The sequence below is a fragment of the Plectrocnemia conspersa genome, unplaced genomic scaffold (assembly GCF_051122295.1).
Source record: "Plectrocnemia conspersa isolate PC_06_02 unplaced genomic scaffold, ASM5112229v1 ptg000003l, whole genome shotgun sequence".
NCBI lineage: Eukaryota > Metazoa > Arthropoda > Insecta > Trichoptera > Polycentropodidae > Plectrocnemia > Plectrocnemia conspersa.
This window is the reverse complement of record NW_028277167.1, coordinates 18245979-18273701: the sequence shown is the minus strand read 5'-3', so window position 1 is coordinate 18273701 and position 27723 is coordinate 18245979. Positions and strand designations below refer to the sequence as shown.

The 27723-nt window shown below is 29.7% G+C and overlaps 1 protein-coding gene across 2 annotated transcripts; it reads right to left on the bottom strand.

The window, feature by feature from the left end:
• Window positions 1-397: 397 nt before the first annotated feature.
• Window positions 398-25700, bottom strand: LOC148236844 (ATP-binding cassette sub-family G member 4). 2 transcript variants are annotated; one of them, XM_088183252.1, is made up of 12 exons: window positions 25373-25700; window positions 17765-17898; window positions 5491-5608; window positions 5066-5255; window positions 4671-4995; window positions 4279-4608; window positions 4049-4215; window positions 2366-2534; window positions 2195-2295; window positions 1969-2124; window positions 1711-1896; window positions 398-1640 (listed from the first exon to the last, which is right to left on the bottom strand). In XM_088183252.1, the coding sequence occupies exons 1-12, from the start codon at window positions 25402-25404 to the stop codon at window positions 1482-1484; spliced, it is 2067 nt and encodes a 688-aa protein (XP_088039378.1). In that variant the 5' UTR covers window positions 25405-25700; the 3' UTR covers window positions 398-1481. The 2 variants fall into 2 exon arrangements, with proteins under 2 accessions (XP_088039378.1, XP_088039377.1); XM_088183251.1 differs by lacking the exon at window positions 25373-25700 and having other exon boundaries at window positions 17765-18181.
• Window positions 25701-27723: the final 2023 nt, after the last annotated feature.

The following is a 27723-nucleotide window of genomic DNA, read 5'->3' as shown; positions in this document are numbered from 1 at the left end:
TTTATAATATAATATTAAATTACTTGAATCTTGCAAATTAGATCAATAATTTTATAAGTAACTTAACTTGTTACTAATACTCAATTAAAATATTATTATCCTTGTGTATAATATTATAATTGAATATGAATGCATTAAACGCAAAAGTCAATTATTACAAGTGAGAAGGCCCTATGATAAATTCAAGGAAAACTGCAATAAAAAATCTTTAGATAATAACCAACAGAGTTTAATAGTATTTCATCTTAATTACACTTTTCACAAGCCAAAGCTTAAAACCAGTTCTTTTCATCAAGCTTGGGTTGCGAAATACATAAACTGCATTATACTTTCGATATTTCCTTCATATCATATCACTCAATATAAAAAGGAAAGTATAATAATAATAATAAAAAAATGGTTTTAAAATAATTTTAATATATTACCACTTACACAATCGTTCACACGTGATTATAAATATATTTAAAAAATATACAATGTATAAAATCGTTGATTTTTCCCCACGAGTTTTCCTATTACAATCAAACGAGTCAATTTAGGTAAACATAACATATCAACATATTTTTTCAGTAAACACTTCCTATATGTCATGTCCTCTTTATCACAGTGTGTACAATATTATAATAATAAATATACACATAAAACACTAACATAATCTTAAATGTTACATTATATATTGTTTTATTATGAAAAAAAAAGTTTAATAAGAAATTTTATAATATTTTTTAGGCCAAACATTGTTGCAATGTGTATAAATGTGCATACAGTCCAATTTTAAGTACCCTTTTATATTACGTACCCTGTAATTAATATTTCAGTACTGAAAATAAAATTAAAGTAACTACAATGCAAGGCACGACCTATTTATATTTTAAGCTCTTTTTTATTTGGAAATGAAAATTTAAATCAAAATAAAAACAAAAATTTGTATAAATCGTTATTTACAAATAGTTTATAATTTTTTTTATATATCGTGTATTTTTAAAAGTATATAGAATACACAAAAAATTGTTCAATAAACAAATTTTAAATAAATCTAATATTTGGACTAACTTACATTATATTATTATACATATAAAATTTTTAACATGCGTTCTTCAAATTCAAATCAACATAGTCAGACATACATATTTTTTTAAATAATTTACGACATACATATATAACACAGATCATAAAATATTTTTTGATAATAAATTTGTTCAGTTAAATGACTTTGATATTTCAATCGTAAAGACCATATTTTTTTCAGTCGCTTTCAATCATTCAAATAATATTTATATACTTATACAAAAAAGCTTAATTTTTATACCAATAAAAAAATATTAAAAACTGCTAAATCAAAATAAATGTACATTTGGAAACACGAAGCATTAAAAAAAAGATGATTTGTCATAACAGTTGATATAAAAAAGATTTACATAATACACTTATTATTAGTGCCCTGAATAATTATAAAACTCGACTAAAATCATATTAATAAATTATCTTGTCGACTTTAGTTTCCATCTGAGAAACAGGAAGGCTGAGATTCTCAAAACGAGGAATATGACACAAAGAGCCGCGATGTCCAGTTCGAAACTAGCGTCCAACATGTCCAATTCTTCGAGAGTCGTCTCAGGCGATTTGAAATGGCAATATGTCTAAAATAAGACCAAAAAATTAATTTATTTTAATAATTATACTTATAAACAGGGATCTATATATATTTACCTGGAAACATTTGAGTTTTTCTCTCCCGTAAGCATAAGTTGCAAGGGCTGTTCCTTCAAATCCATATCTAATGTAAGATAGATAAGTGATCCATCTTAAGTATATCGGTATAGCATCAAACGACACGAAGAATCCGGAGAAGAGCAAGAATGGAACTGACATGACAGGTGCAAGGAATACGCCATTCTGTAAACATCATACAATTTTATATTTTGATAAATTATACATCGCATAAGTTCCTTTCAAAAAATAGCTCACCTGAACATTCATGGCTGCTCCGACGACTAAACCGACACTCTGTGCAACAAACGAGATCAACAAACAAGCCGAGAGGAACATTGAGAATCGACAAAGTTCAAGTGGTTGTGACGTTAATAGATACACTATAACGACGTATAAAATGCAAAATATTGCCTGTAAAAAAATATATATATATAAACATTTTAATTTTAATGATAAAACATATTATTAATGCTATACGTACTTGAAATGGAAGATCGGAGACAGTTATAGCCAAATAATACGATCGTAATGAGTACCAGCGGTTGAAGTTTTCTTTTAATAACACAGGCATTTCTAGCGGAACTGAAAATTATAATGTAATTAGATACTATTCATAAATATTTCTTTAGAACTCGATTTTTCAAATACTTACAACTCAAAATCGTGATGGTCATGGATGTGTACATTAAGAACAGCATGTTGAAGAAGAGGAATCCGAGATTAGATAAGACTTTAGCGCCATCGTTTCCAATGTCATAGTAGAGAGCACCGATTAAGAATCCGACCAGAATGTGAGCCAACAATCTCAACCACATCAAAGTCTGTAATGTAAAAAATATTATTTTAATATAATTTTTCTGCATGTACATTCCAAATACATTTGTATGTTATAAGAAAACTAATTAGGTGTAGTAGTTCTAGATTTAAAATACCTGTTTATATCTCTATATTATTATTAATATTATTAAAGCCATATTCCATATCAAATACCTATATTTAGCTTAAAAGTATCCATTTAATATATTACATTGAAGATTGATGATGAAAACAAATTGATATTGAAAATCATTCACTAATCATTCTGAAGTTTCGTAATCAAAATGCATGTCCTATTTCTATATAATATAGAAAATGTAAGTGATTGTTCTTCGCTTTACTCATTAATCGATGAGTTCAAGAGTATCCTGTTTCTTGTATAATTACTTAGTCTACGTTACCTTAGATAATGTATCTCTTATCTGATTGACAAATAATGTAACTTACTCCCTTATGATGAAAATAATCTAAAATAAATTCCTCAGATATTTTAACCTTATAAGATATGCTTGGATACGAATTCCTAGTTTTTTATAGACATGTATGTCAATAAAAAAAATAAAAAATCACTACTGTAGAGATTTTTTGACAACTTGAAATTTCAAGAACTTTATTTTTGTTGAACTTAAATATCTTTTCAGTGCACTAATAGTGTCACATAATAAGCAACATCAGATAATTATTGTTTTAAATAAACTACAAACAAATTTCTAAGTAACTGTCAGATAGTGTATACATAAATTTATACTATAATTCTCAAGGTTGTCTGTTTCATTACAAACTCTAGTGATATGAAATATTTACAGAGCACTCAATGCGAATTTTTAGGTCAACGCATATTTTAAAATAATATTATGTAGGTACATAAACGAGCTTTCCGAATGAATATACCTTCTATTATTTTTTCTTTGACTTAAGTGCTTAAAAAACAGATAGTACTTTCACCAATCAACGTGAGACAATGAAAATATTTTTTCTATTCAGAATGATGCCTGTTACAAAATATTATTTTTACTAAATTAACAAGAAAATAGACAAAGTAATTTCCTGAAACAAAGTTCCCCAAAAGTTGGTAGCGCTATTATGCTGTTGAGCAATATGTGTCTATTAAAACTGAAATGAAATGCAGACAATGATCCTGACTGGAACATTTAAAGGCGAAAATGGTTTTATGCTTTATGCTTCAAGCAACTTCAAACCCCAATAAGTCACAATAATGGTAGCCAGTATAATATAAATTGACTAGATAAAAATACTTCGTTCATGACCAAATTTATTTTAATTGATTCAAAAAATATGTAATTAACTACCAGCTATGCAATGATTTTAGTTTGGACTGGAAAAACGGGTGTCTTCATAAGAAGACCTATCAAAGGCCACATGAAACAGAGGAAGCGTGTATCATAGGTGAAATACTAAAAAGGAAGAACAGAGATCTACAGTTCCACATTTGTTTGGCATAATGCTGAAGAATACAAGTACGAAAGCTAGTAAAAAATAAACACTAAAACATATTTACCCAATCTCTTCTGCTGAACAACAGCGTCCTCTTGAGTACAACCCAAAATTGTCTGAATTCACTAGTGGCGTATCGCTTTGGTGATTTACTAAGACCATCATCCAGCAGAGCATCTTCAATACTTGGATTTTTTTCAATGTCTAACGTTAAAGTCACTTGTTCAGACCCTAAAAAATATTTATAATTAATTAATTTTATATAGAAAAATCACTCCATAGATTCGGTTCTACCTTTAGAGATATCATTTGTGGCAAAAGTCAATACGCCATTATTGATCGGATTAAGTTGACGATCTTCGTTGGAAAACTTATCCACCTGATGGTGGGATAAATCATTTTTGGACAAGCCATTAAATTGAGGATTGAGAGCGTTTTCAATATTGTTCTTCGATGTCAGTTCTTGTAGTTTTGGCATGGCTCTGATGTCTTGCTTTCCATTCTCAATGGCACTGACAAGTTTTCCGGTATTCTCTCCATATTCTCCACACGTCACTTCAATGATGAACGAAGCAGGATTGTGATAAGCGGGACATTGATGTCCTTGAGCACCCAACCAATCAACTAAAATATTCAATTAATTATTAACCTATAATTTAATATTATTAGTATTTTTTTTACAGTACCTAAACATCTGGTGCTTCCTTGATACACGCAAGATCCTTCGGCGAGCGTATAAAGATGGTCGAACATCTCAAAAAGCCTGGCAGAAGGCTGATGAATTGTGCATATAATGGTCCTGCCACCTCTAGATAATGATTTCAAAAGAGAAATGCACTGGAAACACGAAGAACTGTCCAGTCCAGACGTTGGTTCGTCGAAGAACATGATAGGAGGATTATTGACGAGTTCCAGAGCAATAGACAAACGTTTCTTTTGTCCTCCAGACAAATTGCTTGTCATTGTTTTTCGGTGTTCTTCCAAACCCAATGTTTCCAAGATCTCTTTAGTCTAAAATTATAATAGATTTATATTAATATATCAGATTCGACAGAAAGATATGTTCCATTTAGATACTTACGACTTCTCGCTTCTTTTCTTTGGTTAACGTTGGTGGTAGTTTAAGATTTGTAGCCACTGACATGGCTTCTTCAACGGTAAGATTGGCGTGAAGTTGATTATCTTGCATAATATAGCAAGAGAGTTTGCGAAACTGTGACAAGTTGCGTTCATGGCCATTCATAGTGATGCTACCCTCGATTCCAGTGGTCCTTAAAAATTAAAAATTAAATAAACAATGGGTGACACATATTTGAATAAATATTTATAAAAAAACATGTTATTTTTTCATATACATAAATGAGAGATAATGCGTTTAATACATAACTGATAGGACAGAGACTTTGAAACTTGAATCAAGGTGATCAATGTAACGATATAACGACCGTTCAAAGGGCGTTAATTATATTTGCTAGAGCTGATATTAAAATCAGTAATTTAACTCACTTGTAACCGGTGAGAATATTCAGGAGAGTGGATTTTCCAGCTCCGGACGGACCCATAATAGCTGTGAGCTCGCCAGAACGCAGTCTTCCAGACACGGAATTCAGAATTTGCTTCGTAGCTGAAAAAATAAACAGTGTGAATAAATTTAAAGCATATAAATAAACTAATCTATTAAGTGTGTACAGAAATAGATATTAAATATGTATTAATATCAGAGGTATTACGAAAGACACGAGTTTAAAAACCGTTAAGATAGATGTGTAATAAACATATTTTTTCACAATTGATCCCGGACACTTTCTACATAAATAGGATCGATATAGCTTTGTGTTATTAAAGCAATTTTAGCTGATAAGCATGTATGGCCTTTGTACCTCTTAACAAAGGATTTTTCATGACTCACATTGTGTATATGTTTTTGTATGTGTATATGTATTGCTGAGTGAACATATAATTTATAAAAAATATGGATTTATTATTATTGTTTTCAATATTACAATTTAGGTTATGAAATATATAAAATATTAATAATTAAAATTTAACATGAATTTCCAAGAACAAAAATAACTTACTATCAAACACACAAATAAAAACAGTAATTTTATGTTTATCAGTAATGATAGATAAGAATCAGTCATTCAATTAAGGTCAAATGTTGCGTGATAATGTGAATAATGTAGGCATTTGCATAATGAACATTAATTCAGCATTAAAATGAAAGCTATATGGTATTCTTTTTTTGTAATACTATATTGTTTTATATATCTTGGATAATAAAAAATACTATCTATCTATTTGCATTTTTTTAAGTTAAAAGAATATATTAGGAAGTGTTTAGAGTTTAACTATTGTTGCCAGATTCACACAATTTCGATTCAACCTGTTTCAGTGAGCCAAAAATTATAATTAGATATGTATTGGACAAAAACAAGTATTCCAATTTCGCCCCGAATCATCTTCTACGAATTGGTCAAAGGATCAAGGACTAAAAGGGAAGTTTGACTCCTCTCTTTCCTCGATGGTATATAATCCAGAACGCAGCTATCCTTTATCACTTTCATCATCACTTGACCACAGAAGTACCACTTCGTTTCTGACTTGGTAAATGAGCCGAATCGAAAAAGATGACCATTAGAACCCCTTGAATAACAACCGCATTCACTTCGAACATCTGATCTGGCCCAGCCAAGCTGTTAGCCGAGTCTCCAAAAGTTCAACTCGTGTACAAATAAAAATAAACACGCATTGGTGCATAAAATACAGCATTAATCATAAGTATCATTATCACATAGGCATATATTTATAAAATAATTTATTATGAATAAATTTAATAAAGACATTTTTCGATTAATACGCTACGTTTATGTTCATTTTTTATTAGATACAATATTTTTTTACATAATAAATAATTTGTACTAGTATTATATCTTATTTTTACTAGCATAGAATCCGTTGAAATATTAGTTATTAATTTAAAAATAATATATTATATAAACACAATTTGAGAAGCTGGCAAACGTGATGTTTCTGGCGCAATGTTTTTAACGTGAATACACATATATAACCGTCTAGGCACATATGGATATTATTATTATTTAAAATTGAACTTTGTATCTAAAAATTGGCAATCCATCGCATGAAGGAAGACGAATCGTCATAGAAAAAAGAAAAAGAGTCAAGTAAGAACCTTGATATTTTTTTCTAAACGTCAACGTTAGCTAGAAAATACACTTGAAATCATAATAAATCTAATATTAATAAACTCGCGTATGCTAATGAGTATTAGATTGCATATTCATATGTCTGTACGTATGAATAATTTAAAATAATAAAAACATCAATACATAACAATAAAATCGCATAGAAAATAGCTAAGGGTTCATTTCATCAACACATACAGAAAAAGCTATTTCACATACAATTTATATTTTTAAAAGAGAATTTTAAAATTATTTTGAATCCAATACAGCAACAATTAATTGAAATATAATGAAATACAATAAGTGATAAGCTATATTAAAATATAATTGTTTGATTACTTATACTTTTTATTCCATCCACTTTAGAATTATTTTTATCATAAACTATTCGTTTAAAAATAGCAAATATCTATGTTTTTATATACGTAAGAAAACGCTATGTATCCATTATCATATAGCTTTGGAAGACAATAGCGATTGTCCATGAAATGAGGGCCTAAAGTGCAGTGATACTACTAGATAAAGAATCATGAAAAGGAAGAGTGACATATTTATAAATAGCCTTGAAAGTATGTTTTAATAGATCCAAGTGTTTCTTTGATGTAATGAAAACTATTCCACACACCTGATGAATTAAGTTATTTATAAAGCACGAGTCAATTGAATCTATTGGTCTAAATAGCACCAGACTGTCAATTACAGATTTGGACTTCAAACCCACGACATGCACGTTATATTGGGAGAAAATCTACACGTGTTTAGCGCTATAAATTGTCTCGATGTTCGAATCCCAAAGCAAATAGTCGCAAAAACCTTGAAGCATCTACGTTATTTGTTTCGACATTATCAAATGTTTGCCAGCGATACTTCCGTTGGTTTGCACGAATGTCATACAAACAAGTATGCATAGTCATTTCCCTAATCTCTCAGAAATTAAGCGGTTTAAAGTGCTGGATGATGGTGATTTATGAAGGCGGACAGCGATGATATCGCAATCGATGATAGCTGATTAGAAAACGACTTTGATTAAACTGTCATTTTGAGGGCGATTATGGAAATTGTTTTGCAGTGACGTTTGTTATTGTGTCATATAACATATTAAACAGTTTTTAGATTACGAAATTAGAGCGCGTCAATCGATTATATATTATGTATTTATATAAAATTTTTGTATGTTACATTTGACAATAGTGACACATTTCAAGTCCACCAGATATTCTCACATACAAGGCTAATATATGAACGCTAATTCAACGATAGGTTGAATACACTCTTGAACAAAAAAATACATTTTCTAAAGGTTTATTGCTTGTCTTTTATGAATGACAATATATCTCCAATTAGCACTGACGCTCATATTATTATTCAAACATCAAACATACGCACAATAGGCATTTTATTTTGCATTTAGAACGATACATCTAATGAGAAATCTCATAATATTTTTCAATCTAGCTCAAATCTAAAATAACTAAATGTATATACAGATACAATAAAATATTCTGATTATTCTAATAATGTATTACTAGCCAAGCACGATAACGCATCTCATACCCATAACATAATGACCCGTGAATTGTGATTAGTCAATTTAGATGGTAAGCGATAGATAAATACGAATATAGACTACTTAAATCTGCAGTCAATTACCTTAATGAATTACTAAAAAAATCGACCATTCTAACAATTACAAAATATGATTTTAGATATATTTAATAAATATTATTTTTTGATTTTTAGTACGTTTAGGATTTCTATATTGATTTTTAAATATTTTATACTATTTTTCTGCTGCTGAGCACATACACAACTTTTAAATAAAATAGCCAAAACTATGTAAAGTAAAAATTTAGGATGAATAAGTTGACAACTCAACATGTATAATTACGCGATTTAAGATGTTTAATTTTTTTTCATTTCTACCATTATTGTTTGTTTTTAATATAATTATTAGTTTTTTTTATTAATATTCTAAAATAAAACACTGCAGAAAAAGTTTAATAATTTCTCTTTACATTTTATTATTTATTCATTGTAGGCTTACGCATTTTAAAAAAATAACTCAAAAAAATATTGCATTTGACTCCCCTGGCACTCACAAAATCAATGACATTCTTCGCGCGCTTGTCGCAATAAGAACATAGTGTACGTGCTCTTTTTTACTAAGTAAATACAATGTCATTTAATACATTAAAATGGGAACAAGTTGATTTCGTTAAATTCAAAAAATACAGTTGGAAGAATCTAACCACAAATTTTGTATGGCTTAGTCCTATAACGTAGTATTCCTATAAGGAAGTCCCAATCTCTACGCTATAGGAGGGTCGAATTTCTGAAGAACCACCTTTTGATCTATGTAAATATGTTCATATATATGAATATATAACATGAATGGCTCTCACGAACTAAATATAAGTTTGTGTAAACTTTAAATACCGAGCAACGCCTGTTAGTAAATAAATAGTTCATAATATGTAAAACTATTGCTTTTGAATATTTTTTTATGAAAAACATAATCAAAAATCTTTCTTTAAATCCAATATTGAATAACCCATGTTGGTTTGACTAAATTAAGTTTTATGCAAATGATTCTTAGAATCCAAATTTAAAAGAAGTATTTGTTTGTAGTCGTTTACTTTGAGAAGCGTTGCATTAAATTAGCATGAGTTTGTGAATTATTTTTCCATCAAGATCGAACAACAGTCATTCATGCATTAATGCGGGGGCCATCTTTGATTTATTCAATACTCAAATATCAGGTAGCGGAACAAGAAGTGAGTAAAGCAGCAAGAAAAAAACATGGCCGTCTCACAACAGCTGATTTTGACAACGACGCCCGCCGATTCGCAAAGCGTGCCGTTTGACGTCACGGCCGTCCATATTATTTATACACAAGACGATTGCATAATTTACAACATTGTAGATAATAGATTGTATTTATGTCTTAAAAGTGTGAGCAGCTCGCACGTGCATCGTCTATTTGCGTGGATTCGATCCAGGACAAGATGGCGCCGCCGACGTCATTATGGCGGCCGCATCTCCAGACGCCGGCGCCTCTATGGGAATCTGGATTTATTATTCGCATACTTAGCGTTTCAAAAGGAAAAACTGGTTTTAAAATGAATAAAACCATTTTTACAAGGCTAAGAATCATTAATCATATAGATGGGGTATGTTTAACACTTTTTTTTTTGTTGAGCATTACGCCATTGTACGATTAATAGATTGGATACTTAATTGAAGACGCCAGGAGAATAATGTAAGCAATGTAAGTAAGCAAAACAATAAGAGCACGTGAATTAATATTAAAACATACAATGACTTTTGTCTCTCTTGGACTAAATTATTAGCCCTCGAAATAGACTATCGTTTAGGATCACCGAATTATATAAACTCACACAAGGACGTCTATCAAAAACACGCCATTTTTATTATAATATTTTTCTACTGCCGATTTAAATCGGGCATTAACTATAACGCTCGCCATTAACGTCAATTATTTAATCATCAACTGCTTTTACATCACCACACAAAAGTATCAATTGTACTATTGTATAATAACATATGTATGTACAAATACATCACATTAGTTATTAAATTGCATGACGTTTGAATTTTTGATGCACACTGTACATCAAATATCCAGCAACAAATGTGTTATATAATATCTCGATATATGCATATGTTAAACTACAAGATAATTTTAATAATTAAAATTAGCTTGTAGTTTAAATTGTAGTTTTTTTCAAATAAGCTCTCGTTTTTATTTAAAAAAATATTCAAAAATCATTTTTAATTACATTTGTATGATTCGGTGAACGGACTATTGCTCACAGGAACATTTGTCACAAGGCAATTTCTCACAACGAAAATTGGTCACAGATTTATCGCTCACGAGGCGATTGCTCATACGAATATTGTTCACACGGTTTAGGGAAAGGTAAGTTTTTTAAGTAAAGTTATTAAAAAAAATAGTGTATGAAATTGATTTTTTTTTCATTTTGTGTCGTGTTAATATTGGATATAATAACTTTCCTCAAAAGCTTACTTTTTCTTAAACCGTGTAAGTGATGTTATGTGTGAACAATATTCGTATGAGAAATCGCCTTGTGAGCGATCGAATTGTGACCAATATTCGTATGAGATTTTTTTGTGTGAACTAGTTGCCTTGTGACCAATGTTCGTATGAGCAATCTTCCTGGGACCAATGATCGTGTGACCAGTTGCCATGTGAGCAATGATCATCGAACCGTATGATTCACTGTCCAAGTACAAATTCTGATATGAAAATCGCTTTAAACAAAAAAAATATTTTTGATACTGCACTGATGTCTAATGCTGTAACTCTACGGAGGTTTTAAAAAGTTCGTAGAAGTGACATACAAATGCTTTTGTAAATGTTTAATGGATGTAGCATGAAGCGTCTCTTAGTTTAGTTATGACAGCAGTTTTAATGAGACTTTTTATTACGAATAAATAAATTAAAACATCATGCCGTTATTAATTCCGTTAATGTTAAGGCATTTGAATAATTAAAAACATCCTGATTATGGAGCAAAAACGCACAAGTCATGCGACGTAATGAAAGGGATTTTTTTGTCGATTTGTAATCACTGATGCATCATTAACATTGAGAGTCCAAAGAGTAATCACTAAAAAGTCATGACTTAATTTTTTATGTGGATTATTTAAAAGAGGAAAAAACAATCAATAGTGACTATTAATGTGCACTGTTAATAAAAAACGAACCAGAGCACATTATCTTGGCCTCCATTTCAGCCACCTTCAAAATATATGTCCCCACAACTAAAAACATTCCTTGTTAAGAAGAGATTTAAGACAACTGAGGAGTTAATAACCGATGTATACATTTATTTTCAAGAGCTTGCCAAATCTCACTTTACCACCGAGATAATGGCACTTAATCATCTTTGAATGATATGTATTGAACTTAATATATTATGTGGAGAAATATAAAATTACTACCCTAACCCCTGCTTTTTATTTAGTTTTACAGACTTTTTGAAACCCTATAAAAAAAAATAACTAAATTTTCTAATCCGTTTCCCTTATTCTTTTTGTATATTCGTTGAATGCGACATTTTTTTACATGACAGGCCTTACAACAGGGTAAAGGCAATATACTTCAATCAAAATCATTAAATTATTGACATACATTATTATTAATTTAAATATATTTTTACAATATACAATTTATAAATGTCATTACTATTTACGTTATCACAGTCAGTTTGGGAGCTAGACATTTCATCGTTATTTATATTTGAGAAAGAGATGGCAAGTTTGGGTTTACTCCGATTGATTGATAAATATAAAAAATATAGTAATTTTAATTTTTATAAATTTGTTCAAAATATAAACAGGAGTAATAATAAGTATATAGTACGTATATCCAAATCGTGTGTTTAAGAGACAATAGTGGGGCGTAAACCCATTAGTGATAATGATGTAATGGATGGCTCTCGAACTTACTGTGTTAACGCAAATGGAGTATAGTTCGATTTTATTCCATTTATTTATGATATTCATCCGAGAGATTGGGAAAATCTAGGAAAATCTAATATGTGATCAATCTGATCCAATCAATCGGAATTATATTATAAATTAGTCACTAAATCTGATCTCACAAACATAAATAAATTGAAAAACCACAGGTTCAACATACCACTGATCTATCGTACTGGCCACATAACAAAAGTGGATTGTTTGTGCATTTCATGCGTTATTAAATAAAAAAAATATTACAGCGAAATAATAAAAGCAGTTAATCACTAAAAGCTAGCAAACTTTACACTTTCCGTAATAATTTATTTCTGTATTTTAAAATAGAATTGTTTTTGTAAATCTTTGGACTTTAATAACATTACTGTTTTATCAACTATTATATTAAATAAATAATGAATCATAAGAGATTACAAAAACATGAGTACTAATATGAGAATATCAGATTATTTAAATTAAAATAAACACAATGCAAAGCTTGGAATGCCAAAACCAAAATGTGTATGTAAAGAGATAGCGTTTATCAAAATTAAGGAATTTGGATGTTTGTACTAGTCCGGTCATAATTGAACTATCGATAATTGTTAACGCAATAAAATACCATTGAAGGTCCACATTTGACCCTAAACCGATTCACGCGCTACGAAAATTGTTGTGAAACACTGGCAGTGCTAGAAAAAAAGACGATCATTTCGCAAACATTGCTCGCAGTGTTTTTTTATAATCAATTTAGAAAAAAAGAAAATAAAAAGCAAGGTCGTCGTTGACTACCTCAATTATTAAAAAGAGATAAGATAGTTAGTTAAAATTACATTTAACAGATAATGATAGGTTAAATCGGATTTAATATACTTCAATTTCAGGAAATTTAACGACATCGCTAATCACAGATTTCAACATTCTGAAGTAAATTATGGAATTGCAACAATTGCAATAACAGCTAGACGACCTTCGGCATTGCCAAAATGACATTTATCTCGACTTGAATCAAAAGATCAGATATATACTTACTTTATAATCTAATCAAACTATGCGAATGTTGTTATTATTATATAGTGATAGATTTATATAATTTAATCTGATGTGCAACAACATTGAATCTAAAATAAATTCCACACACAACTTCAATCTAGGTTTGGATCTTTAGTATGAGTAACTTTTAAACTTTAAACTCGCTTGCGTCACAAAAGTAATGAGGAAAATATATTAACACGTCAAAATGGTAAGGTCAATAATGACCTCGATATAAACCTAATTATATCGATTCAAGTATTGTAAGTAATTTATATACATACATTTAGTATGTTGAGCGCTATTAAATTAATTTGCGACACGAACATTGCTTAAATTGTAAGAAAAGTATGTTTATTTCGATTTTATAATTGTAATGGATATTATATATACATATATTTTTAATAATACAGAGGACAAAGCATTTTCAATTTTAATTAATTAGTAAGATCATACCTACGGGTTTAACTGAACATAAATAATGACATTGATCGATTGGTTTAAAGTTTATTGAGATATTATTTTTTTATTTATCTACACTGTACATGCAATAAAAGTGTATAATAAAATTGAATAGCGTTGACCCGATTGATATCGTTGGACTATTGGACTCGCGGTAGGAAATACAAAGTACGAAATGGACCGTTGATAAGCCACGAAAATCGTGTAAAATACTAATTTCTGCTGATCTCAAACATGACGAATCGTCACTATCAAGATCCATTGTTTTTGCGCAATTATCTGATGGTCAGAATTATCTGAAGTAAAAAAATAAAATAAAAATGACATCAGCTACTAAACAAACCACTGTACTGATTGTGCAAATGTGACATTTCCTCAGAATTAAGTAAAACATGTTAATTCTCAAGAATACTTCTTGAGAAGCAAATCACGCGCGCGATGGTTAAAGCGGCGTAAAAACAAGTTTTAATGCAAAAAGGTTAAATAAACCGAGATTTATTGCACTTGTGGATACAATAAAATCAATATATCATAAAAAACAGGTTCAATCGACTATAAACTTTTTACAATGTATAAATAATAACATTAAAAAACGTAGCGAATAATTCGTTCATTATTATCAATGACAAGCAAAAAATATTTAAATTGGTTAATTGCACGCAAAATAATATAGTTAATGGAACAATCTATTAAAAAAGAAAATTATTGTAAAACAACATATGGTTTTTTTATTAAAAAAATAACTGATAACTTGTTAGCGCCAGAAAAGCAATAATAAATAACCCAGTGACACTAAGCTATTTTTTACATGCATTAGCAATAAACTACAAAATGCGTACTAGTATGAATATTTTATTATGCTCGGTCACAGAACCGGAAAATTAAGAAAAAAATATCAATATAAACAAACCTTGAGTTTTATGGAGAAATCAATTTATACGGCATATTTGTAATTTACAAATTGAGGAACTTGATTATGTCTTATGACCTTAGGTTTAGGAGAAACCCCATGTTATGAATCCTATCCCAAAGCTATTTAAAAAATATGTAAGTATACATATGTAAACTTTGATTCCATAGAAAATTTTATCAATAGTCAACTAATTTTATTTCCCGTAATTCGCATCTTTTTATACGAATCTGAAAATTATATGGTAAATAAATTGTCTATTTTAATAAAATGTATTGCTGTTTTGTTGTATTTTTTTTGTGTGGTCAAAAAAATACTATATAAGTACTTTTGCCCTAAAATGTGTCAAATTGTATAGCTATATATTTCATAGTTTCACTAAAATGTTTTAAAATGCCTAATAGATCGATAAGTTTTTCAATTCAAATTTGATTCATTCAACTGTGCCATTTATTTGCATAGATCGTTTTGTTTTGAATTATATCTTAGAGTTCGCATAAGCTTAAAAAAATTTAAGCTTTAAACTCGAATAACTTGTTTAGGTTTATTTTAACATAAATGAGAAGAAAGCTTATTATATTTCAACGACCTCGAAAAGTTGATTTGGGCGAGTTTAAAAATTGAGACGTACTTATGTGATTACTTATCCTTTTATAATCGTTTGAATAAATTCTAGTAATGACGTATATATGTGTTATAAATCTATTTTTTATTTATAAGGAAAAAAACAAATTTTAACTCCCAAATACATAGTATGTATATAGAATACCGTAAAAACAAATTTGTGCATTTCATCATTTAAACCTCATACAAAAAAGATTAACTGCATATTTACTGTAACGTATTTAGCTAAAGTTGTCACTAATGTCATAATAACTGACAACATCTTCTTTTGCATCTCTAAGAAATAAACACATTTCGAATCCATATTTTATTAATTACATTTGGTCACCATCTGTCAGCTTTTATACGCACATTCATCGATCTCTAACTTATCTTTAAAGTTTTTCCGCTAATATATTTGACCTGCTTAAGTAAATTTTTAAAAAACAAATTTATTTTATATTTTATTACTTTTTTACCATTGTAAATAGAAAAAAAATACATTCCAAATTTGACTAATAAAAAAAATATTTTGATTATAATTATCGCAAATTGATAAATATTTGCCTTCTCCACATAATACAACTCAACAAATCAATTTTATGAGTCATTGCATTTAAAAAAATAAAATTATAATTCCATACGATTGAGCCATGACTTTTTCTATAATATAATCGGCCTACTATTATACAGCATTATAAGAAACTACTGATTCTATTGTATAAAAGTGTTCATTTTATCAATAATTATTTTCGCAAGAATGATACTATTCTCAATATCAGATACTAACAGGACATTTAAGAAATGTATGTATGTATATTAACGTGAGTTGAGATGTTGCACATTCAATTTGAGAGATAACTAGTTGACCTTACAGTATAATCAAGCGTACTTCATAATCTTCAAAACAGTAAAAAATATCTAGATTGTCAGATAACAACGATTACAGAAAACAATGAAATCAGAAGTTTAATTTGATTAATTTCAAATTGGTGACCCCTATGCGACGAAATATCAGCTTTGCTGCATTAAAGTTCTGGTTACACTAAGGTCACCGTATGTTCCGGATTACGCGGGAATGATGGATTCAACGGTGCTTTTATCCATGAAAATAGTGGATAATCTTGGACTAATACGAATAATAACAAACAAATTCTCGCAACGCGGCCAGTTGACACGTGTATTTCATTTAAATAAATTATTGATAAGCTATTATATAAAATATATCTTAGAATCTTCCCTTGCGCTGGAAAATGAGCTTGAAGCATTATATTAAAATAAACTGAAGTGAGGTTTCCAACTATTTAGATCATTGCTTCGCACCTGGCCACACGTGTAAGAATAAGAAATGCATATAATTTAAATTTCAGATGCAGCTCCCGTTCTTATTGAGTTTGGAGACCACGGTTCTAAATTGGTATTACTATAATTAAATGTTTTCTTTCTTTAAAAATATGGCGTCCCGAATTGAAGCTTTGGAAGCGTTGTTACCTCAGGTTACACCAACCAGAATCGATTTTCCTTTAAAATAGCGCACATGCACATGTGCAAGTTCGCATCCGTAAAACCTTGTGTGATAACCGATGCCAAGAGGTCAAATAATTTTCCATATAGTCGGCATTAAAATGCTACCAACATAGTGTATAGAATATATATATCAGAACACGAGTATTATGAAAAATAGCACTATAATTGCAATGAAAACAAGCTGCTGTAATTGGCGATTACTGCGCAATTAGCGCCTCTTGAATCAGAAGATCAAAGTACCACCAGAGTGCGCACAATCTAAGAGTTTTAAAAAGAACAACAGGATTGAACTATTGAATTTTACATTATCAGTCGATCCTGCTACATTTTAGTCATCTTACGCTATAAATCGTTTGGAACTGCAAGGGGGGGGGAGTAAGTACTAAGTGAAAAAATCTTGGCACTCTCACTCTCGAGCATGTGTTTATGTTGACGCTCCCTCTCTTGTGAAAGTTCAACGACATTATCGTTATCAATGAGCTCTGGCAGTTCTTTGTTGTGAAGGATGATATGGTAGTAAAATAAAATTTGTACTCACTGTTCTTCCGTCCTTCCTTCACCCTGTAGGACAGGTTGGTGAAGGCCAGGTCCACCGGCGGCCTCTTCGGCAGGTGAGTCAAGGTCTTCGGCTGGCTCGGCATGACCGTCACCTTCAGCGATCCCTTCCTGGAACTATTGACAAGTTTGTCCGCGTCACCCTTGTGGAACGACACGGACGCGGCGTCGTTCTCGACCTTCTTCATCATTTTGGACAATGTACGATGGTGCAACGATGCAGAAGTTTATCACATTTACTATTTGATCGATAGAAATTTTGTGTGCAACAAAGACGTTGCTCGTGTTTGTGACGCGATTGTTGTGTGCGTGTATATATAGAACAGAGGCGCGTCAGTAGCAGTCGTACGGCCCTACTCGGCACCCGGCGAACGCACTGTACCGAAGATGGCAAACGACTGACTGGTGACTGCTAGTCAGGACTGCCATTCGCAGGTGGTTGTTGCATGCTTTGGCCGCTAGAGTTCGCGCGAGGAAATTTTAGTACAGAAAACTCGCACGATGATGGGTGAAAAGGTCGCTGGCTTGGCGATAGGGAATAGGGCTGCTAATGCGGATTATATACTACTATTAAATATTTCGACACAGCACAACATTTTTTTTCTTCAAAAATAAAATTTCACAACCAAATAAAATGATAGTACTTTTAAAATATTTAAAAAGAAATGGTAGAAAAGTTCATTACTAATATGTTGATATTAAGATTACATTTTAATAAGGCAACAAATTAAATGGTCAGAATTTAAATCAACTTTGGGTCATAATTATATTATTCAGGGTCAGAATAAATATCAAATGGTCAGAATAATATAGTATACGGACGAGAATTAAAATATAGGACGATCATGTGAATTAAAAAAATATTATAAAATTTATAAATATAAACGGGCAATAAAATATTTCGTTCGCACCAAAACTTTTGGACAGGTTAGGTGCGAGCGAGCGTTGGTTAGAACATTGAACACCCCATGAATAACTCTTAACGATTGTAGGACGCAAAGATATTCAAAACGACGAACGAAGCGAAAATAACGACAGAGCGGTAGCAGAGAGCATGCTTGCCTTGTTATGTTGTCATCTAACAGTGTTGCGCGCCCAACCAAACAAATTGGCCCTAAAACATTTTAATAATGATAATAAACTGCCAAAATGCGAATGATATCGACCAGTTATACCAATTTTCAGCATTACAGCACAAAACAACGCTATACGATAACACTATAGCCAACTGAAAATAATAATTCTGACCACCTATCAAAATAATTCTTACCATTTAATATAAGTCATGATCAGTCCAAATTAAATTCTAATCATTTAACATAAATTCCGACCAATGAATATAAATTCATTTATTCTGCTCGCTTATATACTGACAGATGTATTCTGAGCTTTTAATATAAATTCTGACCACAATTGTATTATAATTCTGATATGTTGTAACAGAAATAGTGCTATTGAATTTAGTTAATATATATATTCTCTGTAAAAAAAAACTACTTGTTTGAGTTAAGCAATAAATTACGCCACATATCACAATTTAATTAGCCGCGTAGCGAAATGAATCATTTCAAATTATCAGTGTGATAATATTTATTTATTAATTAAAGATAACAAAATAAATAAAATAATTTATAAATATCTGGATATATTATATAAAAATAAGTCACATGGTGTATGTATGTTCGTTAACTACTTTTACGTCGTTTCAATTAGAAATCTGAAATTTAGTATACAGTGATAGTTTTAGACGGAAAATGACGAATTTTTTGTCATTTTTGATCGTTTCCGAAATACTATTTTGTATACGCTATTATGTTGATCAAATACAAATTAGAATTAGTGTTAAACCCTCATCTAAACATCGATATTAGTAAAAATGATTTTTCGAAAAAAATTATATATCAGAAGACCAGCGTGCCTTTTAACTTTAATGTTTTTTAATGTAATATGTGCTTATACAAATAACTTACTGCATTCTCTGGCATACGAAATATAGATAAAAATTGGACTTTTTGTATTTTCAATATATTTAGTTTAAATAAAAAACCTTTCTATAGATAAGAATCCGAAATAAATAATAGCATGTTTTAAGTCAATATCTTAATTAACAATATTTTTGTTATATTGTTTTTGAACAAAATTTTATGGTGTCAAAATTTTGACCGATCTTACGATAGGTAAATATTAAAATTTGATCGAGCTGTTTAATTGTCTAGTAATATTCTAAGAAAATATAATATTTTTGAGAAAGCAAACAATCAAAAATAACGATACGCTGTAACAAAGTTTGAATACACGTTTTTATTCAATTAAAACACATTTTTATTGTTTAAAATACAATTTGGTAACCCTGTCTTTCATTGTATTTGTATGTATGTGCATGAAAAAGAATCAAATCGATATAGCATCTTTTTTGATTATTTTACAGTAAATCAAAAAGGAAGCGATAAATTTAATGTCGTCATAAAATCTGTTTTATTGCAAATAAAATATATTTTAATTGAAATGGCGTACTGGACATAACATACACATAGATAGAGTATCGATTTGGTTTTATCATATCATGTTCCACACACAAGGAGAAAATATAAATATATATATGTATATAGATTTATATAAATGAGGGGTGGAACTATGGTAAACACAGGCGAAGGACTCGTAAATAGTACGCTTAGGGGAGTGGCACAATTTGATGAAGAAATGGATCGCATACACGACATGGTAAAATTAAAAGTATAGGGTCAAGTAAACTATACCAAATATCTGTCCTGTCGTCGTCGATCCCGACTAGACACTGAGAATTAAATCAAAATTTGGCTATTTTAATAGAATAGATAAATATTTACTTATTGAATAAGAAAAAGAAAACAACAAAGATTAAAGTGTATGTATATTTTTGTATTACACAATACAGTGAAAACAGTATTACGTTACACAAAGAACGTTGAACTTTCAAACGCAATTTATATATGTACAAATTAATATTTACTTTTATATGTCGATAATAGTTTATAAAATGACATTTTCTAATCAAGAGCTAATAGTAATTATTGTGAGGTCTATTATGTAAAATACAAAAAAAAGCATTGTAATATTATTAGGAGACTTTCTATTACTTTTATACAGGTTTTTCAAATATTTTTTGCAATTTTCTTGAAAGATTATTGCAGAAATTAGCAGAAAAAATCTTGAAAAAGATTAGTTTTTGACAACGCAGTCATTCACGTGAGCTTGTTGAATACACAAATCATATTCTATTTTTTTTTACCACCGAATTCGCCAATGATGAATCCAATTGAAATCTTTTCAAAAATTTAATTTTTTGCAAGGAATTTGCTGGCACAATAAAATGAATTTATTAAAAAATATCCAATTGTTTAATTTTAAATGAAAAAACTTTAATTTGGAATGAAAAAGGTTTAATTTGATTTGTAAAGGTCTAATTTGAAATGAAGAAACTGTATATTGACCAACACAATAGACTGATTGTAAAATCGGTGACTACTGAAAGACTTGGATTCTAATCCTATTTGAATCCTAGTGTTTTACAATTTGTGTTTGAAAAATCTGAAAATCGGAATCTGAAAGTTACCAATTTAGACTTCAGTTTGGTGTTCAAACTACTTAATTACAGGTGTTAATTGTGTTTACCCTGTTGTAACGCATTGGGCTAATGCCTGTCAAGTTGCATCGTAAGATTTAAAATAAATATAAAAATCCCAATGCAAGAACACGTGAAGAATATATTTTTATTTAAATAGAATTATAATCGGCACTAAGCAAATATTGTTTAAAGCGTTTTAAAGCTGGTGATTATGATTTTTAAAAAATGTTATGCTGATGTATTGAAAGTCATAATGGATGCATAAAAAACTTGCAAATAGATTCAAACAACAAATCAGATGGGGGAAATCCAGAAAATGGTAGAAAATACTCATAATTTATTACAGGAAAATGAGTAAATTCGATATTAATTTTAATTGGGTAATTCATGTATCGATTAATATGTTAATTGACTACACGAGGTAAGCCTTCATTTAGCACACGCAATTTTTCAGCACATAGTCATTATGACGTAATAAATATTACATGATTACAACTGTATTTCATTATTGACAATTTTTATAATAATAAATTATTCTAAAATATTGATAAGATATTTATCGCAATTGAAATTCAACTTATGATGCTCCGAGGCATACGGTAATCCTTGAAAATCCATGAATAATTTAAAGAATACATATCATGTAGTACGACCATGTCAATTAATTACAAGCAACTACTCAACGATACACGGTTTTGAAACGCTTTGCACACGCAAACTAATAAATTACTATATTTAAGGAATGAACATTTTTTCTGCAGACTGCAGTTTATAGAAAATAATGCATCATTGCAATTACGGTTGGATAATTAATAAGTAATGTGGACGTATGTCTTGAATACATGTACTTAGATGCATAAATTCAAATCATGATAATGCCTCGGTAAACCGGATTTAGGTCACGACCCCATGGGGTAGATACTCTACTTTAAGATCAAGGAGTAAACACGTCAGAGTCTTCACTGTTTATTCAATTTAGATTATGTTAAAATCAAAAGAAAAGATAACAATGCAAATAAAAATGATTTATGTTGTTTATTAGTTTATTAATTAGACATCAAGAATCAACAACAAAATTATCACATTTATTCTCTTTTGTATAAAAATAAAAAATAAATTGTACAGTATTGGGTATCAATATCATACATTTTTTTATTAATTTATATACATATTACGTCATATGTAATAAATTTGAAAAATATAACTTGGTATTAGAGATGTATGTAAAAGTAATAATATACATATAGTAGTTAAGTATAACAAAATAGGTATTACTAAGATAATATTGTACGGAGATGTGGATTTATACAATCTATTTTTCTATTCTATTCTGCAGAAGTAACAATGTAAAGTGTTTTCAATTAAAAATATATAATTATATTATTTTTATTGTAAATATTGTTTGATTTTAGAAGATTACCTTATATTCATAAAAGATCAATCACTCTACATTATGTATATGCATATAAATAATAAGCAAAAAGGTCATGTCTTATATTGATTCTAGATGTCATACATATATGTATATGAATAGTAAGAATAACCGCAATATTTTTAGATATGTACATATAGAAATTTAAGGAAATGTTTTACTAAAATGATTTGCGGCTTATGAAAAAATCTATTCAAAAATATTTTATTCACATGAAATATATGCATATAAACTTATCATTATTTTACGAAAACATTAATAAAATATAAACTACTTAATTTGGGATGAGACTTGATTCTCTGAAATTTTGGTTTTGAATAAAATCAACATATGTACATATAAAAACCTAAGAGATGTAAAAATACGTTCACTTTACGAATGAATATTCCTTATATAGTTTCAAATAATCAAGGGAAACCTACACAATGATGTCACAAACTGGTTACAGTGCATTTGAACTGCAATTTGTTCAACACATGAGCAAAATGAATTTACAGCATTTCCATCAGAGGTGTATTACTCAAATATTAATTTCAAGTATTTTGATGAAATATTTATGAAATGCAACAATTACTTTTAAGAAGCTCATTAAATTTTTCACACATTTCACAATTATAAAGCTGACATGACTATTGCTATAAAAATAAATGTGTAAGTTTTATTTTAAATTAAAAATTATATTAAATCTTTATTTCTTTGAGATAGCATAGACTTAAAAGACAAAAACATTGTTCAAAATCATTGTTAATGTGATTTGGAGTACTATTTCTAGAACTATCAATATTAATATTTATAGTTCATTTTCATAGCATGCTTATATTTGCATGCCTTTTGATTACAATATCCTCATAAGCAAAAGTCAATAGCAGTGAGTTCTGAGATCTCGTGGCCAAATATGCATTCAGTGGTAATAATACAAAAGCAAATCAACTGCTTTACAAATAAAACGTGTTTATAATTGTTGTTAAGATATATATGTGGCAAGAAAATGTTATTTATATTGGTGCTCCACAATCTTTTTTCAACCATGGTTGTATATATTAATGTATATTCCCAAAAATCTGTGGCACACCACAAATAAAAATAACTAATAAATAGAAGATAGAACTACAAACAAAAATAATTATACTTATAATTAAATTGAAAAAATTAATGGTTAATTTTGAAACTAAAAATTGATGGAAGAAGCTGAAGGTTGAAAAAATGAGCAAGGTCATAATTTGAGAAGATACTGAATGCAAGATATAGATCTAAAAATAGACGTAAAAAATATATTTATTTCACTCATGTGAATAATAAGTCAAATTAACCTATGGAATATCATTCTAAATTTTTAAAACATTTCTTCAAAACAATAATATGTAATTCATATTTTTATTATGTATAATAATAGTAAATAAAAATAATTACTTTTAATTTAAAAAACTTTGTACCAAAAATGTAATAAATTTTTATTTACTTATGAAAAAGTTGAGTGGCAGTGATAATAAAGTGGATTTTCTCTACAAATTTTCTACTTGACGTTTACTGTACTTGTTTTTTAAACTTATGTATAAGCAAATAAATTACAGACAAATTATTTGAGTTATTTTAGTCGAACGTAATGCATCATAGCACACCTGTACTAATATATTTTTTTCATAATACTTTTCCTAATTGACTGAGGGATAGTGACTACAGTATACAAATCTAATCAAGTGTTCGTGGGAAAAATAAGTGTAGTGGTATTCTTTCTAAGCTTGTTTTGTTGATAGTGTGAAGGGAGATGTGTAAAAGATTTAGAGACATCTCTCGTACACGATTGCAAGTAATTAATTTTGTAATGAGTAAACAAATATTGAAATAGTCCTATTGAAAGTGAAATCGAAACATATTAATTTACATAAATACACAAATAAATTGTGTTAAAAATTGAGCGTAAAATGACCCCATTCTCACATTAACTTATCTAAGGTTAGGAGTGATAATAACACCAATTAATTATATGAACTAATACAAACAAATATTTGTAAAAAAGCATACTTTTACATAAATATGCGCATTTTTCACATACGTATATGAGACTAAATAACGTTCAGGTTTAAGTAAGAAAATTATCTTTAAAGTGCGCATAAAATACTGTACAATATCTACAAAACCAGTTTTACTGAGTGAACATCTTTAAAGCGCGTATATATTCACCGTAAACGTTTACAGATATTGCTGTATTATTTCTTCAAATTGGTTCAATGTTTTCTAATAAAATACAGATAATAATATAATATACAGCGCAAATAAAACATTGTACGATATGAGATTTTAATAAAAAATATTTATTTTCATGTATGTATGTTTGTTAATAAATATAGCACAGACGCCATTTTTATTTGTTGTTATGTTCGTTTTATACGATTGATGTAAGACTATAGATTTAGAGACATGTAATGTTTTATTGTTCACAAGAAAAGGGAAATGTGCGATTCTACATCGTTGCCATCGTTCTATTGCGTGCACTCCCGAGTTGTGCAACGTCGTTTGTTAACAAATATCAATGGAAAATTTCAATGTGCAATTACCTGTTATTATTGAGAATATACTTTGTGTCCATTTTTACTGTCGATCGAGCTGGCCTCGGAGAACGTGTCTCGGCCGCTAGCCGCGTCGCGAATCACTGCTAAAAATCAAAAGAGAAATCGCAAAGAGAAGGGGAACACGACATGGTCTCTCAGCGGCGGATGGCGGTAGTTACGGTCCTTATTCCGCTTCTCGATCTAGTACCGTTGCAAAATTGACGCGTTTTCAGTGTATGCGCCTCTTTGCAGGCTTTCGAACGTCGCTCTTCGAGATTTTCTATCTTCGCCAATTGACTTGCAAACAAAACAAAAGTGACGTTTGAGTGAATGTGCGCGTCGGTATAGTAGCCGATTGTGATACCGACAGTGTGACCTGTTTAAGAAAATGACAAAAAATTGACATAACGCGTTTTTAATGGCGTCTCTTATCGAACTCGTATTATTATTAATAATAATACATGCACAAATAATACTTTAAATTTCAGTATAACGCACGTTGCAAATTATGTACTTGTTAATTAAGCTTATTAAATAAATAAAAAAACATTTCAATAGTGTCAATTTTGTCACATAGATGGTGATGTAGTGCCACTTGTAGCTCGTGGCGCGTAGTATTTTAGTTTAATTTTCCATTTTTTAAAAATCAAACAAAATAAATATGCTACTTCATTTTTTCTGATTGATGTGATTAGGTATATTATAATTCATCAGGTGCAACAAGTGAGTAGGCAGGGTAAAGAATAGGGAGGGGGAGAGGACGGCATACAAGTTAATGACAAATTAGGGTTACCATTAGTTAAAAATATAAAAAAAGTTTTGTGTTTGTGATAAAAAAGAAGCATAACAAGCATATAGATTTAAACATATTTATTTGCAGTGTTGTTACATTTGAATATAATAGATAGACATAAACAATAAACATATAATGCTGTTGTAACCGAGGGGGAGGGGATATCTAAGGGACATATGAGTGGAGCCCCGGCGACAAGCCCTGTAAAGAATTATTGCCTATGTGATGACCTGTGATAGCGTTCTGGGGTACTAGACGTTTAAGGAGCGCTAAGTCTCTGGGGCAGGCTTTTGGAACTTTGTACTAGGGCATACAAATTTACCGAAAATTTCCATTACTAGTTTGGCGAACGGATGGCAATTAGACAAAAATTTTAGCCATTAGACAAATTAAATAACATATTAGACAAATATTTCGGTTTGTTTGCTTTAGTCACTAATCACCCAATCAAATAATGGTACTTGTTAATTAGCACTGCATCACGCTTAAATCTTCCAATTGCGAAACGCTTATTTGCTGTTCAAACCCAAACTTTACCTAAACGAATATAATAATGGTATAGATGTTGATTTTTTAATTTTCACATCATATTGTAGAACATATAAACTACTTCAAAATACGTACTAGAGGAAAATCATATAATGCCCAATTATTTTCATTTCTTATATTTATTTGATAACGATGGGGGTGAAACAGATTTGTATAAAGAGTATTACAGCACTTTTTCCGTTTACTCGTACTCAAAAAATGACTACGGGTTAAATGTTTAAATTGTGCTATACTAATTCTTATGTTTCATATTATTGTAAAGTAAGGTGGTTAAGTATAGGCGATATGTTAAAACGTTTTTATGATTTGAGGACAGATATTGCAGACTTTATGGAATTTAAGGAAAAGACAATCGAGGAATTAAAAGATGATCAGTGGATATGCGGCATATCTTTTTTTGTAGATATCTTGTGGATATGCGATTTATTTTTTCTTGTGTGTATCACGGGACACCTAAACGTAAAATTACAAAAACAAGGACAATTTGTGCATCAGTTATATAGACATATAAAACTTTTTAAAATAAATTAATATTATTCAAAAGTAAGATAGGAGTAAAAAATTGTTACCACTTTTCCACTTTGTCATCTCATAAATATATCGCGTATGCTTTTATGGATATGAACTGTAGACATTAAGAGTGCAGTTTGAAATAAGGTTTGCCGATTTACAATCAAATGACCCCGCATTCACTATATTTGCTCGTCTGATAGATGCTGATGTAAATAGTGCACCAAACAACTTACAAATGGAACTCATCGACCTTTAGGCAATTTAGAGCTAAAAATCAAGGTTTAACAGCGCTGCTTTGGTGGATTTTTATAAATTATTCTTCTCAAAAGAAAAATATAGTAATTTACGGGACTTTGCAAAAAATATCATTGGGCTTTTTGGTAGTATTTACATGTGTGAACATTGAACAGCAGTGAAATATACCGCAATGGTTACTCGTGAAGCTTCGTGCCACGATTCATAAAATCTTAAGAAAAATTATAAGCCTCCCACTTTTTTTATA

Excerpts from the sequence above, each read along its gene's own strand:
- LOC148236844 (XM_088183251.1), bottom strand. The coding sequence starts at position 17,972 with ATGATGAAGAAGGTCGAGAACGACGCCGCGTCCGTGTCGTTCCACAAG. Across the intron at positions 5,609-17,764 it reads GAAGGAAGGACGGAAGAACA|CTACGAAGCAAATTCTGAAT; the intron begins GTGAGTACAAAT and ends TTATTTTTTCAG. Across the intron at positions 5,256-5,490 it reads AATATTCTCACCGGTTACAA|GACCACTGGAATCGAGGGTA; the intron begins GTGAGTTAAATT and ends TTAATTTTTAAG.